This window comes from Epinephelus lanceolatus, chromosome 4 (assembly GCF_041903045.1).
Source record: "Epinephelus lanceolatus isolate andai-2023 chromosome 4, ASM4190304v1, whole genome shotgun sequence".
Lineage (NCBI taxonomy): Eukaryota > Metazoa > Chordata > Actinopteri > Perciformes > Serranidae > Epinephelus > Epinephelus lanceolatus.
The window spans coordinates 1,211,429-1,227,847 of record NC_135737.1 but is presented as its reverse complement, the minus strand read 5'-3'; the positions used below and the strand labels follow the sequence as shown (position 1 = coordinate 1,227,847).

The 16,419-nt window shown below is 40.1% G+C and overlaps 2 protein-coding genes across 5 annotated transcripts in view; both read left to right on the top strand.

Moving 5' to 3' along the window:
* The window catches only part of nlk2 (nemo-like kinase, type 2), a 205,841-nt gene that overhangs the window by 91,780 nt on the left and 97,642 nt on the right, over nt 1-16,419 (top strand). The gene's annotated exons all lie outside the window — the stretch shown is intronic.
* Nucleotides 4,380-13,968, top strand: LOC117270404 (uncharacterized). Its single transcript, XM_033648001.2, has 4 exons — nt 4,380-7,825; nt 8,028-8,192; nt 9,153-9,248; nt 12,965-13,968. Exons 1-4 carry the CDS (start codon nt 6,851-6,853, stop codon nt 13,268-13,270), a joined length of 1,542 nt encoding a protein of 513 aa, XP_033503892.2. The 5' UTR covers nt 4,380-6,850; the 3' UTR covers nt 13,271-13,968.

The window sequence follows — 16,419 nt, the reverse complement described above, 5'->3', positions numbered from 1 at the left end:
ACTCCACTCCATTAAAAATGATCTATTACTTCATTGGAAATAATGTGGTTGGCATTGAGAAAACCCTGCATAAAAACAGACTGAGCCAGACTGTATCTAAATGAATGTACAAACTCTGTGAAAGTAACTTTCAACTACCTAACATAATAGAACATAATGTTCATGTCATTTATTATGCATAATATGCAATGTAATGTTAGATAGTACATGGAAATAGGTTAAGGTAACCAGATTTCTGAGATGAAAATCGAGGACATTTTCAGTGCGGCGGTGAAAAATCATTAAATATTATCATTATGAAATAAAAAACGGGGACAAGTACTTTTTCATGTATTTTGACCAGCTTTTATTACACAAAAGGTTGCAATCAAACAAATGAGTGACATCACCAACCATCCATCCACTGAGGAAGACAAAAATATCTTAATCTTGTTAGCTTGAGGATGGATTTTTTGGTCAAAGGTTCCTACTCATACCTGAATACTGAACTGATATTTATGACACAAAAGGTGGCAATCAAAAAAATGGGTGACATCACCGTGATCTCCTCATTCATCCACCTCCGTAGCCTCCGCCTCAGGAGCCTGGGTAGAATAAGAGCAGAGGAGAACATGAGAAAAACTGCAAGAACAGAGCCAATAGTAGATGAATAGTTTCTTAAAGAAATAACATCAGTTTTGGTAATATACTTATATAATTTAGTCATTGTGCTCTTTTTTATCTGCTCTATGTAATTACCTCTGTTTGAAATGTGCTACATCAGAGGTTCCTAAACCTTTCAGACCATGTATCACTATGTACCAAACCAAATTTCCAAAGTGCAACTTTCTACTGCAGACATGATTTTTTTCATACAATAAAAATAACTGTATCCCCCATGCAACAGCATCAGCAAGGCTAAACAACAACAAAATGCTACTTTATTAAAATCAAAGAATAGCCTACATTTATAAAGTGCACTCACAAAAGTCACTCATCAGGGGGACAGGCTACATTCAGTTCCAGTTTATCCTTCTATCTCTTCTCCTGCATATTACGCACTGCATGTTACAATCATAATTACTTTACCTCACTTCACATACACACACAGTCAAGTCTACTGCCAGCTCACACAAAATAAATAAGTTCATACACAGCATACCATTTAACGCGGCCGCTGGTCTCCTCTTCTCTCCTTTTTGCTGCCTCTAGATTGTTGTTGATGCTGCTGCGTCTGGTCGTGCTTCCTGATAACGTATGTACATCATACGACGTCTTCTCTGGCGATGCGTTTACTGACTGCCGTAATAACTGCCGTTTGAGTCTGCGCGTATTTTCAACACATTCAGTGTCAAAATCGGGGACATTTTCGGGGACAGCTTCTACCAGGGACAGGTCACCCATATCGGGGGCTGTCCCCGGAAACCGGGGACGTCTGGTCACCGTAAAATAGGTTATTTTTCTAAGGAAAGCCGCGCATTCTTCCAAAGTTCAAGTTTCAGCCAAGCACCAATAGGTAACCGAGGAGGCTGATGACGAAAGGTCTGATCCTGCCGCTGCCAGCCTATCAGAGCCAGCAGGACACGATCGTTAACCGACGTTGACATTTCGGCGCGATCATTGTGGATTCTGCCAGAGGCGGAGAGGCTCTCACATCATGGTAAACGGTAAGGTTACAACAATTATGTTTTAAATTGATTACAGTGTACGGCTAAACTTACTTTCTTGACCTCAAACTAACGTTAGCCCCTTTGACGCTGTGCCAACTTGACGAATGCTAGCAAGTGTTGCAAGTGTTGTTGCATGTGTAAGGCGCACAGATGTACAGAGAATAGTTAGTAGGTTAGAATGTGCTTTGTGAATCAAAATCATGATGAACACGAAATACATGAGACATGGACGCGGCGCCACACAGCTGCCTTGGCATGCATGCAGCAGAGCTTGTCCACTATAAGTTAACGAACTGAAGCTGCTAACGTTAGCTAAACTAGCTGAGACACGTTTTGCTGTCATTTGTGGTCGCGCTGCCTCTGTCCTCTCGTCTGCTCTCTGTGTTGGAGTTTCACCGTCCGACACACACACACAAAGCGACAGCGAACCAGTTGAAGTGATAACGTGTTACTCGAGGCTAATGAGTGTTGTGTAGGCTGACCAAACGTCCTCTTTTGCCCGGACATGTCCACTTTTCACGTCCCGTCCGGGTTTTTTTTATAAACTGATGATAATGTCCGGTTTTCCGTGTGTGTGTGTGTGTGTGTGTGTGTGTGTGTGTGTTTGTGTTAGAGTGCGGCACGGGCAGCATATTTCTGTCCGAACCCGAACCGACATTATTTAATGACCAAAGCACTTTTTGTCACACAATGGTTACGGTTACAGGCTATTTAACAGGCCGGGCGTGCGCCGTGGGTGCTCAGCAGAGAGGGAGACCTCTGTGTTTGAGACGGGAGCGGGAGGCGGGAGGTCCGACGCTTCTAGCTAGAGGAGAGGGAGAGATAAAACAAAATAAGATAAAATATGAAAAACCTGTCTCCCTCTTTTATTTTATTTTCAGCGTTTAATCAAGGCGGAGGCGGGCGGCTGGAGGTCCGAGACAGCGAGGGGAGCGGTAGAAACAAACAGCCAATGTGTGTCTGTGTGTGTTATGTTCAGGTGTTGTCACGTAAATAACAGTGCCCAAGCAATAAACAGGACAGACAATAGGATTTTATTTATTTTTACACTACATTTTCTGTCCATAGTAATATTACATAATTACCATTAGCAGGTTAAAACATTTCTCACTTATTTACTGTAAATAATGTAAATAGTATGTTTTGAAATTTCTTCTATAAACTAATTCAAACCAAGCAACATGAACCACATTATTTACTTACTTTAAACTAAAACAATTCACAAGAAACTGGATTGGCAGTATGTTGCCTGTTAAGGAATGAATGAATGTCTGAATACACTTAATATAGCATAATAATGCAAGTACACCCTTTCAAAGAGCAATTACCTTTTAATTCGTGTCATTATATCAGTGGCATAAAATGGTCTTAAAATGACAATGTCGTTTATCTCCCCTCTCTAACACACCTGATTCTAATTATTAACTCTTTATCAAGCAGCTGAAGCTTGTCAAGGGCCTTGTCAGGCGTGTTAGAGTGGGGAGATACCTAAAACATGCAGGATTGGAGACCACTGTGCTACACAGACCACAGAAGAGGGAATTGTGCCTGGAAAGTCCTTAAAAAGTCCTTGAATTTGGTGTTTAAGAAGGTGTGGGAACCCTTCACTCACTCGTGTTCTCTTTCTATCTCTCTCTCTGAACAAGGGCTTGTTTACCCTCGTTCTGCTCGAGTGACTGTTGTTGATATGAATGCTATTTACAAGTCGATATCTCATAATTCTGATGTGTCATGGATGTGGCATTAGGCACACATATGTCACCGGTAACACCCCCACCGCAGCAGTACTTGATCATCATCAGTGTTTGTTAAAAATATGTCAGTGGTAATTTGATAAGAGCCATAGGCCTACTACATAACTTTAGGGGCTATTCATGCTTTCCACTCAGCTAGGGCTGTGACAGAATGAATTTTTTCTTACCGCAGTGATAAAGTAACGTATCATCGAGTCAACAACTCGTTTTTTTCTTTTCTTTCCTCAGGAAACCGAACCTGTTTTCCCTGTCCTCTTTAGGAAAGCTACAGTCCTTCACGGCTTCAAGAGAGACCTACGGCAACAAAAGGTGAAGTGAACCAATAACATCTCTTGATTCTTGAACGATACATCTAAAGATGCAGACCACAGACAACATAATAATGTAACTGAACATAATCATTTTTTTCCATCTGTATTTTTGCAGATTATGGCAAAGTTTCAAAATGACATGGAATTGTAAGCTCTGCGATTTCCACTGTCAATCAAAAAACAGTCTTCTCCATCATTATCATCTTGTACATAGTCAACACAGCAGAATCAGCCCCTTGCCATGTGTATATGATGGCTGTGTGTGCACCTTCGCCTCTCAAAATGCACTGAAAATTCATCTTACCAGAATACACACAGAGCCACAACCAAAGCCAGCAAATGACCCACATCTGGCCTTCCACTGTCCAAATTGTGCTTTTACACAACCTTATGGGCCAGACATTATATCGCATTTAAGACTGCATTTAAGGAAAAATGAAATGGTTCAGTGCCCATTTAAAGACTGTTCATTCCAGACAAATGTCTGCTCAACATTTGATTCTCATAAGTCAAGAAACCATAAATCATGTGGGATAAATGATTTCAGGGACACTGTTGTAAGACCAACACAGTCCCATGATGATGTCAGTCCACTTCAGAATGACCTAGTTTGTGGCAGCAACGATGAACCAAATGAAGAAAGTGAAAACTTAGATTCTCTGAAACAGCAGCTTGAACACAACTTGGCTTCTCTCCTCCTGAAAACACAAACTATCCTTCATGTCTCAGAGAGTGCTACTCAAGAAATGTTACAAGGCTTGGATCAGTTGCGGTCACTCTCCAGTCCAGTACTTGAAGACACTGTGACTCAAATCCTACAAAAACACAATTGTGACGTCAGCAGCGAGGTTGTGACTGAAATTGTTAATGCAATTGTCACCAGTGATGTGCTTAGAAGCTGCACTTCTAGAGACGGGCCTTTGTCAACATCAAAAAGAAGAAAATCATACTATGAGCAACATTTCCCTGTGGTGAAACCAATTGAGTATTGCGTTGTCGGTGCAAAATATTCAACTATGTATGTCCCCATCCTCTCCATGTTGCAAGAGCTTCTCAAAAAAAGGGATGTCTTAGAGCAGATATTGCAGTTGTCTGTCCAAAAAGATGGCAAGTATGAGACCTATCGTGACGGGCTGTTCTGTAAAGGCAATATGCTGCTGTCATCAGAGGATTTAAAACTTGCCATTCAACTCTACATTGATGATTTTGAGGTGGCCAACCCACTGGGCACATCAAGAAAGATACACAAAATGTGCTGTGTTTATTGGACTCTCGCAAATATTCCATACAAACATCGCGCAGCTCTGCACACTACACAGCTGGGTTTACTCTGCAATTCAAATGACCTGAAGAGTTGTGGCTACGAAAAGGTTTTTGAGCCACTTCTGAATGATTTGAGAGTCCTAGAAAGTGATGGTGTCTTTGTGGAGAGTGTCGGCGAAAATGTTCACGGGACGTTGTTGTGTGTTGTGGCAGACAATTTAGCTGCACATGGACTTGCAGGGTTCAAAGAAAACTTCAGTGGACCATACCCTTGCAGATTTTGTTATGCATCCAAGGATGAAATTCAAAGACGTGAGGCAACAACATTTGAGTTGAGGACAAAGGAAAGTCATGACCAGTTGTGCACTGACATTGAAACTGGCAATGTTGTGGAGGATTATGGTGTAAAGGCGGCTTGTTGTTTCGCACAGCATCTGGAGTACTTTCATACCACAAGCGGATTTCCTCCAGACATCCTCCATGACTTCTTAGAAGGTGTTGTACCAGTGGAGTTAGCTCTGTGTTTACAAGAGCTAATAAGAAAAAAGTATTTCTCCCTGGAACAGTTGAATCAAGCTATCTTGCAGTTTCCTTTTGAGAATGCTGACAAAGTTGATCGTCCTCAGCCTATTCCCAAAACCTTTTTCAGAAGGCAGACCATTGGAGGCAATGGTCATGAAAATTTGACACTGATAAGGCTTCTTCCGACCATTATTGGCACTGTGGTCCCTGTAGAAGACAAAGCGTGGGAGGTCTTGATGCATTTGAAAGACTTGGTGGAATTAGTTTTGTCCCCAGTTTTCACAGAGGATGTGATACAGTACTTGTCTATGAAAATTTCTGACCATCGCCAGTTATTCCAGGAGGTGTTTCCAAATGTCAAATTGCGACCAAAACACCATTACATTGAGCACTATCCACAGATGATTCGCCGTTTTGGCCCTCTTGTGCATTTTTGGACGATTAGATTTGAGGGAAAACACAAAGTGTTTAAGAAAATAGTATATGATGCTCAGAACTTCAAAAACATCCCTAAAACACTTGCTTACAAGCATCAGCAACAGATGGCCTATCATCTGTCATTGCCCAATTTCTTCAAGCCCTCAGTGGAGACCTTTGCTGTGAAAAATGCATTTGTAAACACACTTACACCAGAAGCCCAGAGTGTTATACATCAGATAACAAACAGCCCCACAGTGTATCGCACTTCAAAAATTGCCATAGACAGCATTTACTATGTCAGTGGCATGTTTGTGTGCACTGGAGTGAGAGGGGGGTTACCCCAGTTCAAACAGATTGTGGATATAATACTTGTCAACGACCAAGTATTATTTGATTGCCAGAATTACCAGTCCTGGTTCAGAGAACACCTTCGTGCCTATGAGGTGACTGCACAAGAATCACATGATGTGAAGAGGCCATCAGAACTCCATCATGTTAACCCTTTAACCGCCTACACGAAAAGTGGACAACTCCTTATTACGAACAAGCACTTCATTCTTCTGAGCTAAATGCAAGTTGCACTTGGTGAACATTGAATCACAAAATGCCATTTAGCCGTTAAAATTAGGTTGAAGAATGTGATAAACAAACATTAAACAGAATATTGTATATAAGAGCTTCCTATAGATTATTGTTAAAAAGTGATCAAAGTAATGCAGACAAAAACAAAATGAAAAATGATGGAATGGAGACTGTTTTTTCAAGTCACAACAGACCCCTGTATGGGTGAGATTAGAAAATAACATTATTAAGGTTAAGTTTGAATATAAATGTAAGTGCAACTCAAGCAAAGAAAATGGATTGTAACTGTTTTATTACTTTTTGGCTGGACTGAAGATAACCATATTATCCTCCCACCATTTGTAGGACCATGACAGAACCCGAGACATTTCGTCTACGTGTCATCCTACCAGAGGGTGGCATTGAGAGGGTGACACTTCAATGTCGCCCTGATTCTGTCGCTCAGCTGACCTGTTTGCTTCGTCAGAAACTGGAGATCCCATTCAATTTCCTGATCCAATTCGAAGATCCTGAGTTTAATAACCAGCTGGTAAATTTAAACATGATTGAGGAAATTCCAAACATGGGTACAGTCAAATTGGTCAAGATAATAGAGCACGATATTAGCTCAACATCAAGCTGGACTAGCGATAGTGGGGAAAGTTCAAGCTGCCAAACACCCCAAAGAAGCTCTGCATGGCCAAAAGTATTTCCTGTTCCCACGTTCTCACACGACATTGAGTTTCTATTAAGAGAAGCAAATGATGCAAAACAACAGCATGGAAGGCGCCTGACTTTAACAAAGGAACAAAAGAGCAAGATCCTTGATGGAATGGGCTGTGCAATGTACCAATACAAAGCCTACCCAAGTGGCAGAGAAATCTTTCAGGCTGCTGAGGCCTTGGTGCGTAAACATCCATGTTTAGAGGAGACAGGGTCCAAAAATGGCTGGGAAGGCTGGAAGGACAGCCTTACAAACAAAATGAACAATTACCGACGCAAGCTGTGCAAATCTGGATGCCCAGAGGTCAAAGTGAACAGTGGCAGGAGGAGCAGAGCCAATCCTGATGCAGCTTCTCCACATGCCTCCATTAAGCGGCCACGACGTGCAGAAGTCAATTATCTGCCGCAGCTTCCTCAGGGGGAAACGCTGGACACTTTGGAAGTGCTCAGAGTCAACATGTTGATGGAAATGGAGAAAAGGGATAAAGACAGCATAGATTTCTCAGTGATAGACACCAACATGAACAAGACCTTTGCTGCAAGAAGGCTGGAGATTGTAAATTCAAGTCCCTCTGTGGAGCATGTTCAGGAAAGATGGCCAGCTCTTTTCCTGGAACACCAGGTACTTAAAGTGTATGTATTTAGAGCTATGGAATGTAGTTCATTTGATTTGTTAATTTTTGTACTTGTCACACTGTGTTTTCTCAAATATTTGTCACATTGTGTGTTGTAGCTAGCAATCATCTGAGATACATAGACTGAGATATTATTGGTATGTTTTTGATGTTAAGGGGGAGTGATTGAGGTCACTTTGTTTTTATCAGGTTCGCGCAGAATACCAACGCATCACCAACCAGCAGCTGAGAGTTGAACTGTATGCTGCATTGGATCAACACACAGATCGTTTGCTGGCTATAGCCAGAGAGATGCAGGGAAAATCTGGTCGATGTGCCCAGAAGATCTCTTCCATCTTAAAGGCATACTCTCAGGTAAATTATAGGAATGTCCTGAGCAGATCCGAAGGATCAGTACAGGAGCCGATCGGAACCTATTTTAATGGATCAGTATGATCTTTTCTTTACTGTGCTCTACTTTGTTTTGTCCACCTTAGCTTGCTAGTGTTACAATGCTGCTGTCCTTTACAGCAGCTTGTGAGGATTTTGCTTGTATATTTGAGTGAAAATTAGATTGTGTGAATGTGAAAAATTACTATGACACCCGGGTTGGCAAAACATGGATTGTAACTAATCATTAACAAATCTGTTATCTCTCTTCTTTTTTAGCAAAGAGCAGTATACCGAGCACTCAAATAATAGCTTCTCATTTTTAGCCAGCGCAGACAGCCGCTTCCTCCGCTTAAAATGGCAAATGTTGCCAATGGCATGTCATATCAGTGAGTTACTAAACAACATGCCAAAAGCAAACTTTTCTGTGGTCAGTTTGTTTGCACACAGTCAAAGATCATTTGTGAGAGAAGAAGCTCCACTCTGTAACACCTGTACGGTCGTGTGTTTTCGTAGTTCCCACAACTCCAGCACATTGATGGGTCTTCTCTCGAGCTGATCGCTTAACGTCAATTTCAGGAGTCACATTTCCCCAGTTAAACATTAATTCATATCCTATAAATGATTTAAGCTTATGAACTTTATAGTTTTGGTTCTAGACAAATGTGTAAAATAAGGTGTGTCAAATTTAGTTGGCTACAGCTGCATTATTTCAGTGTGTCAGATATATATTTAATCAACATTTAGATAAATATAATTATAGTGGATCAGACTTGGCATTGGCAAAGAACTCAGATATCGATCCAGGCCAAAAACGTTTATTTGGGACATCCCTAGTAAATAGAAAAACAAATCAGCACAGTAACGTCCACAACAGTGTAAATATATATGGTTGGTATTTAAGCATTTGCATTTTGTTCTCTTTTTCCTTACGTTTCACTACAGCAAACACAAGACATCAATGTGGACCGGATTGCAGTTCTCCGGTGTCTACCAGTGCTGCTGCAAGAAGACGACTCAGAGCTGTTCTACACCTGCAAGGTAGGCTGACATACATTTTACATGGGCAAGCAATAGTAGGCTGGGCATTTAATTGAAAATTGAAAATGTAATTTATCAAAACCTAATTTAAGTCCTATTAATCTGTCTGATGAATAAATTCTCTAAGAAAGGATGTTGTTTACCCCTTTAATACACCAAGAAGTACTGCAACACATCTCAGCTCACCCTAAACAAGGAATCGCTGTCAGTCAGCGTTGTGTGTTGTGTCATTCATTCATTCCAGACAGAGAAAGTCAGTCGGCATCATTCAACCTTTCTTGTGATTTATTGAATATAGTATTAACTAGGAATGTACGAGTATTCAGATGAAAACGAGTATCCAGTACGGAAAATGTACTTTTTACGAGCACGAGTGTAATCTGAGTAAAATTTGTCAATATCTGTACTTGAGATGAAGGAAAATCCTCATTGGGTAGCTGTGTCCACATTGTTCGAATGGTGTAGGCCAGTTACACACAGAGCTACACAAACTGCTGCAGCTCTGCAGCGCTACACAGACACAGTCTCGCCATCGTCACAGGCAGCCACTCTGTCCAGTGTCCAAAGTAGGCCTAGTGATGTGCAAAGCATTTCTTTTCAGTGTCCTGAATCACTAGTATCCATTCATTAAAAAGATTTGTTTAAAAGATTCGTTCACCAAATTGTGAAGTGCTTGACCGAAGATCCGACGTCGTGCCACTCACTGAACTGAAACACACACAGCAGAACGGTGCATGAACGTGCTACACAGTGCACCTGAGTCCTGAGTGATAGTCAGCGGCTTAAACTGCCAGAATCAGGCCCAGCAAGTTCAAGAGTAAAAAGACGTAAAGTCAATAAAAACCAGCGTTCATCTCCGATATTCAGCAAGGAAACTTTTAAAATTTCAAGCATTCTAAACAGAGTTTGGCGTGTATGTCAAAGCAAAGCCGGATGTATGGTCACATTAAATTATTATAGAGTGCTCGGAGGAAAAAAAAATCTAATTTAAAACTATGGTCCGAAATTAACACCCACGTGAAAATGCGGGTAGGGGTCCGTGTCTAACTGAAAACACACAAGCGGAACCAAAATTTGGCTAACGCTAAACAGTTAATTTTGTAGGTTGTAGGCCTGTAAAAATATCCAGTATTATCTAATGCTTTCACATTTAGTTAAATTGGCCAACAATGTAAAACAAGTGCAATTTTGAAATTAATTTATTGAACAACCAGGTGCCGAGGTGGATGTGGTGGGTCCGGCGGAGTTAGCTTCAAGTGACGGGCAGTGGAGCTGGTCCGAGGCGGACAGCCAGCCATGAACTGGACTACCCGCAGATAACGCACTGCTCTCCCCGCCGTTCATACCCGCCTGCTCGGCTTCAGTGTGCCGCCGTTCTTCCTCCTGCAGCCCACTGCCGCTACGCTCGGTTTCCGCTCTCAAATTCCAACCGTCACGACTTATTTCAGAATCTGACACAGTTGGTCTGTTTTGTGCGGGGGCTGCCAGCCACTCCCCGCTGCATCCAGTCAGCCTCCAGATCTATCATTTTTGCTAGCAGTCCAGTCCAAAAAATGTAAACTTTTAATATAAAACAGGGTCAGTGTACAGAGTACTTGAACCGTTGAACTGTTGAATGAATCCTGACGTCCAAATTGAGTACTCAAATACTCATGCCCACCCTAATCCCTCATTCACCCCCGCTGTTTTACACAAGCACAGAGTGTGAATATAGAGAATTGTTAAAAAACAAGCTTAAACTAAAGCTGTCTTTATGTAGTTTAACTGTTTAGCTTAGTTTGCCACATATCTTAAAATTTGGCAGATTCTTGTAAACTTCGCTGCTAGCTGAGAAAAACCACCCCCTCCTCCCTCTGCCAGCAGTAATGTTACCTGCAGGCTGTGAATCACCTCAGCAGCAGAGGGACCAGGACAGAGGCATTTGCTCGGGGCACTTCATATGACAGAAAAAGCAAGTGGTGGAGTGACATTAATAACAACCTATGTGGACATGGTCCTCCTACCGACGGTCAAGAGAGACCAGTGCTGTTTACATCCTGCAACTGTTGCAGGATTCCTTCATATATTGTATCATGTGGTGGTGCCAAGCAAACCCTATAGTAATGAAAGCCTTCAGTATACATGATGACATTAAAATGTTTTTATATTCTATGTACTCCTGACAGTAGAATAAACCACTATAAACCTATATAAAGGCCCAGTCATGCAAAAAAACCCACACAAAACACTGTGATATACCGTGCAGGCATGCAAACTCCGTTTTTATTTCAAAATAGGTCACCTACGAGATTCGTGTAGATCCTGAGGAGAAACTTTGGGGGGGGGGGGGGGGTTAGGTTTCTGTTTGTCTCTGAGTAAATGCTGCAGCTCCTCAGGACCCAGGAAAGTTTCCGTGTCTTGCTTCCCAGCTGCTGGGTTAAGTGAGGGAGGAGCTAGGCTAACGGTTAGCCCCGAAGTTAGCATTGTAATATAAACATGATCAAATTTGATCTTTTTTTCTGCTTGCTGTGCCTGAACATTGATTACCATCTCCCAAAATACAGTGGGAGACTGTAATAATAATAGATAATAAATAAACTACTATTGATGTTTTGTCTTGCACAGGCTTTAGATAGATTAAAATATATAATTTGCATAATGCAGCTTGTTTTTCTGTACTTTTCTGTACTGAGGAGCTGTAGTATGTTCATATTGTTGCAGTGTGCTTCCCAAGGAGACATAGAAATAACTTTTTCCTCACTTGTAGGGCACATAAGTTAACAAGAATTGTATTTGAAAGGATTGGACAGTGGAAGAAAAGATTACATATATTCTTTATGGAGAGGTGCCCCACAGCCAGATGGTTTTTGCTTCATGTACCTGTGAAATATGTGCAAGGTGCGACAATGTTGTAGGCATTGTACAACGTGATTGGATAGCAATTTTAATTTGTAAATAGTTATTTTTTAAGCCACATAAGTGGCTTGCCAATGTTTACTTTCAATCTACTATATAGATGGCATGATGGCATACTTGTCAATATCTTATGAGATGTAAGCTTTTTGTTAATTTTAGCATTATTATTCTGCATTTTGCATGCAAATAAATACTAAAAAAGTGGCGCTATTTTCTGCATTTTTAATTTTACCCCTGTCTAATTCTCCAAACAGCAAGTAATACTTAATCAGGATTTCTACTGGGCTTTGAGTGTTTCTCTTCTTTATGCAAAACTAACATGCATTAACATCTCAAAGTTAACATAAAAGTATGAACTGCGTCTTCTCGTGACAGTTCAAATATTAGAGTATGCTTCATTATTACTAAAAGAACTGTTCTAACCATTAAAGTTGATCAGTATAATATGTACTGCAGTGTCATCTAAATTAGATTGTAATAGTTTAAATCCTGGCCAATTACTACTGGTCCTTTCCATGAAGAGTTTGCATGATGTTCCCCCCATCTTCAAGTTGGTTTCCTCTGGGTGCTCTGATTGGCTCCCACCTAACCCTCAAAAATATGATGTAGATAACATATAGATGTTCAGTTGGGCACACTTATTGGCAACGTGACAAATATTGTAACTATTTCTAGTACTGAGGCTGTGTGTTAAGATTTTTTATTCTGTGATAGACTTGTGAGATAATAAAATACACAAAAAAGAAAACAAATGATGTGTCCGGAACAGACTGAGTATTTAATCAAAGTTGTAATTGTACATTTTTTGGCATATTTTCCAGGAGGGTGATCCTACCATTAAGAGATCTGCTGCCATTGTGTCCATCATTGCTGACAGTGAGGATGTAAACATGGTGCCATACCATCCCCGTGAAGTCAAGGTCTTCCTCCAGGATCAGGTTGTCTTGCAGGGGACTGAGTGCTGGCCTGATGCACTCCTGTACTTGTATGGCTTGCTGTATGTCCTCCAGGCTGAGTACCCAAAAGGCATGACGTATACGTTTGAGTTCATTCAGAAAGTCCTTCTGAATGTGGGTGGAGACAAACTGAAACCCAAGACGCTGTCCTTAAAAAATAAGCTACAGTAGTGTACAAACAAGTACAGACAATGTTGAAATTGTTTTGTTGTTATGGAGATGTTGAGCTGTTCTAGCCCTGATTGATACTGTATCTAAAATGGCATGGCACCCTGTCAGCTTTCATGATCAGTTAAAGGAATAGTTATTTGGGGAAATACACTTATTTGCTTTCAAGTACAGAGCTGGAGCCAGGAGGGGATTAGTTCAGTTTAGCATAAAGAATGGAAGCAGGAGGAAACCGCAGGTCTGGTTCTGTCCAAAATTCCAAAATACAGGCTCCCTGATTAACACGTTCTATCATATTTTCTTATTCTGTACACAAATCAAAAACTACAAGCTACCCAAAGCAAAATCAGTTGCATAGTTAGCAAAGAATGTGTCAATTTAGGTCAGGATTGATCACCATGGTAAATAGAAGACAAGTACTTGCAGACATGTTAAAATTGTTGCAGTTGTTTCATGAAGATGTTGAGCTGTTGACCCTGATTGTGGTCCTTGCAAAATAAAAAAAGATAAACTTTAAACCATTATGTTCAGAGTTTTTCTTACATAACCTTGTATTTTGTATGAGCAGTGAGAATGTTGAGACACCATGGGAGTTTGTATGAACAGTAAAATGTTCTGAGACACGGCATAATTGATTATTCCTAGTAGAGAAATGTGTTAATACTACCCAACATTTTTACGTTAGATATATTTATTTTTGAGTGTAAGGCGTTTCCAAAATTTATTTTGAGTTGTTTTTAGATAAGTGAATTTCAACTAGTGTTAACATAAATTCTTTTTAAACTTAATTTTTATAGTAAATTTAGTATGACAAATGTAGATATTTTGACACATTTTTTGTATGTATGGAACACTGGTTTAATAACGTTTTAAAACCTAAATATTTTATGCTTAATGCACACAATGACAGACATTTTGTAAAAGAAAATTAATAGGTTTAAACAGCAGAGAATATATAGTTCAAATGAACAATTACAAATGTGTCACTGTATTTTAAAAGATTTTTGTAAATTGCACAAAAAAAATACTGGTTGGAAAATGAATAACTTCATGTTAAGTTGACTATAAGACTGTAATACGTATTAGTTAACTGTACACAAAATAATTTAGTTTAGTCACATCATTGTGTTTGTGTTGAAAAACCACTGATATTTACATTTAACAACTCAATAACTTTGTGTTATGTATACTAGATATTTCAACTTAATATGACATAAACTTCTAAGTTCTTAAAACACAAATTATTTCATCAATTGATTGAAAATGTTATGTTAAACTGACAGAAATCTCTGATCAGACAGGGTCATGTGACACATTTATTTTGAGTTAGGTGTACTCATAACTTTCATGTTACTGTACTGAAAAGTTTAGTGTGCAAGCTGTTTCCAATAAATATTTGAGTAGAGTGAGCTAATTGGGATTTAGTTGAATAATGAAAATTTTGTTAATTTGACTTTAAAATTACAATATATAACTGTTGTTTATACATAAAATGAGTAAGTTATGACACACTATTTTGTTTATGCTCAATAAACATTAAAAAAATTATGTCATATAACATATATTTCCTGTTAATATGACATAAAAATAAATGCTCACAAAACACAAATTATTTTGTTGTGTGATTAAAAAAGTTCTGTTGAACTGACATAAATGTCCAGTCAGACAAGGGTCATGTGACACAGTTACTTTGTGTCTGGTGTACTCAAAACTTTCATGTTACTGCACTGTACTAAACTAAAAGTTTTGAGTGCAAGCTGTTTCCAATAAATTTTTAAGTTGAGTGAGCGAATTGGGATTTACAGTGTAATTGACAAACAGAGTGAAAAATTGAATTTCCCCTCTGGGATTAATAAAGTATATAAAATTAAATTAAAAAATTAAAATTCCTAGCTACAGCCTTCAGCGGCTCCAGTACATCCAGAACAGTGCTGCTAGGATCCTGATGAGGGTGCGCAAACATGACCACATCACCCCCATCCTTAAGTCACTTCACTAGCTCCCCATCTCACTCAGAGTCGAGTTCAAGGTTTCCCTCCTCACCCACCAGTGCATATACAGAAATGCCCCCCCTACCTCAAGGAACTCCTTACCCCTCAGACAAATACATGCACCCTCTGCTCCTCCACTGCACACTTCCTCAAACCCCCCAGGTTTAACTTGAAAACCATGGGCATGTGGGCCTTCTGCTTGATGGCTGCCAGGCTGTGGAACTACCTCCCTGACCACCTCAGGGCACCACAGTCTGTGGATACTTTTAAGAAAGGTTTAAAAACTCACCTTTTCAAAAAAAGCTTTCTGTTGACCACTTTTTTCATGTCACTTTCATCCTTATACAGTACAGGCCAAAAGTTTGGACACACCTTCTCATTCAATGCGTTTTCTTTATTTTCATGACTATTTACATTGTAGATTCTCACTGAAGGCATCAAAACTATGAATGAACACATGTGGAGTTATGTACTTAACAAAAAAAGGTGAAATAACTGAAAACATGTTTTATATTCTAGTTTCTTCAAAATAGCCACCCTTTGCTCTGATTACTGCTTTGCACACTCTTGGCATTCTCTCCATGAGCTTCAAGAGGTAGTCACCTGAAATGGTTTCCACTTCACAGGTGTGCCTTATCAGGGTTAATTAGTGGAATTTCTTGCTTTATCAATGGGGTTGGGACCATCAGTTGTGTTGTGCAGAAGTCAGGTTAATACACAGCCGACAGCCCTATTGGACAACTGTTAAAATTCATATTATGGCAAGAACCAATCAGCTAACTAAAGAAAAACGAGTAGCCATCATTACTTTGAGAAATGAAGGTCAGTCAGTCCTGAAAATTGCAAAAACTTTAAATGTGTCCCCAAGTGGAGTCGCAAAAACCATCAAGCGCTACAACGAAACTGGCACACATGAGGACCGACCCAGGAAAGGAAGACCAAGAGTCACCTCTGCTTCTGAGGATAAGTTCATCCGAGTCACCAGCCTCAGAAATCGCAAGTTAACAGCAGCTCAGATCAGAGACCAGATGAATGCCACACAGAGTTCTAGCAGCAGACCCATCTCTAGAACAACTGTTAAGAGGAGACTGTGCGAATCAGGCCTTCATGGTCAAATAGCTGCTAGGAAACCACTGCTAAGGAGAGGCAACAAGCAGAAGA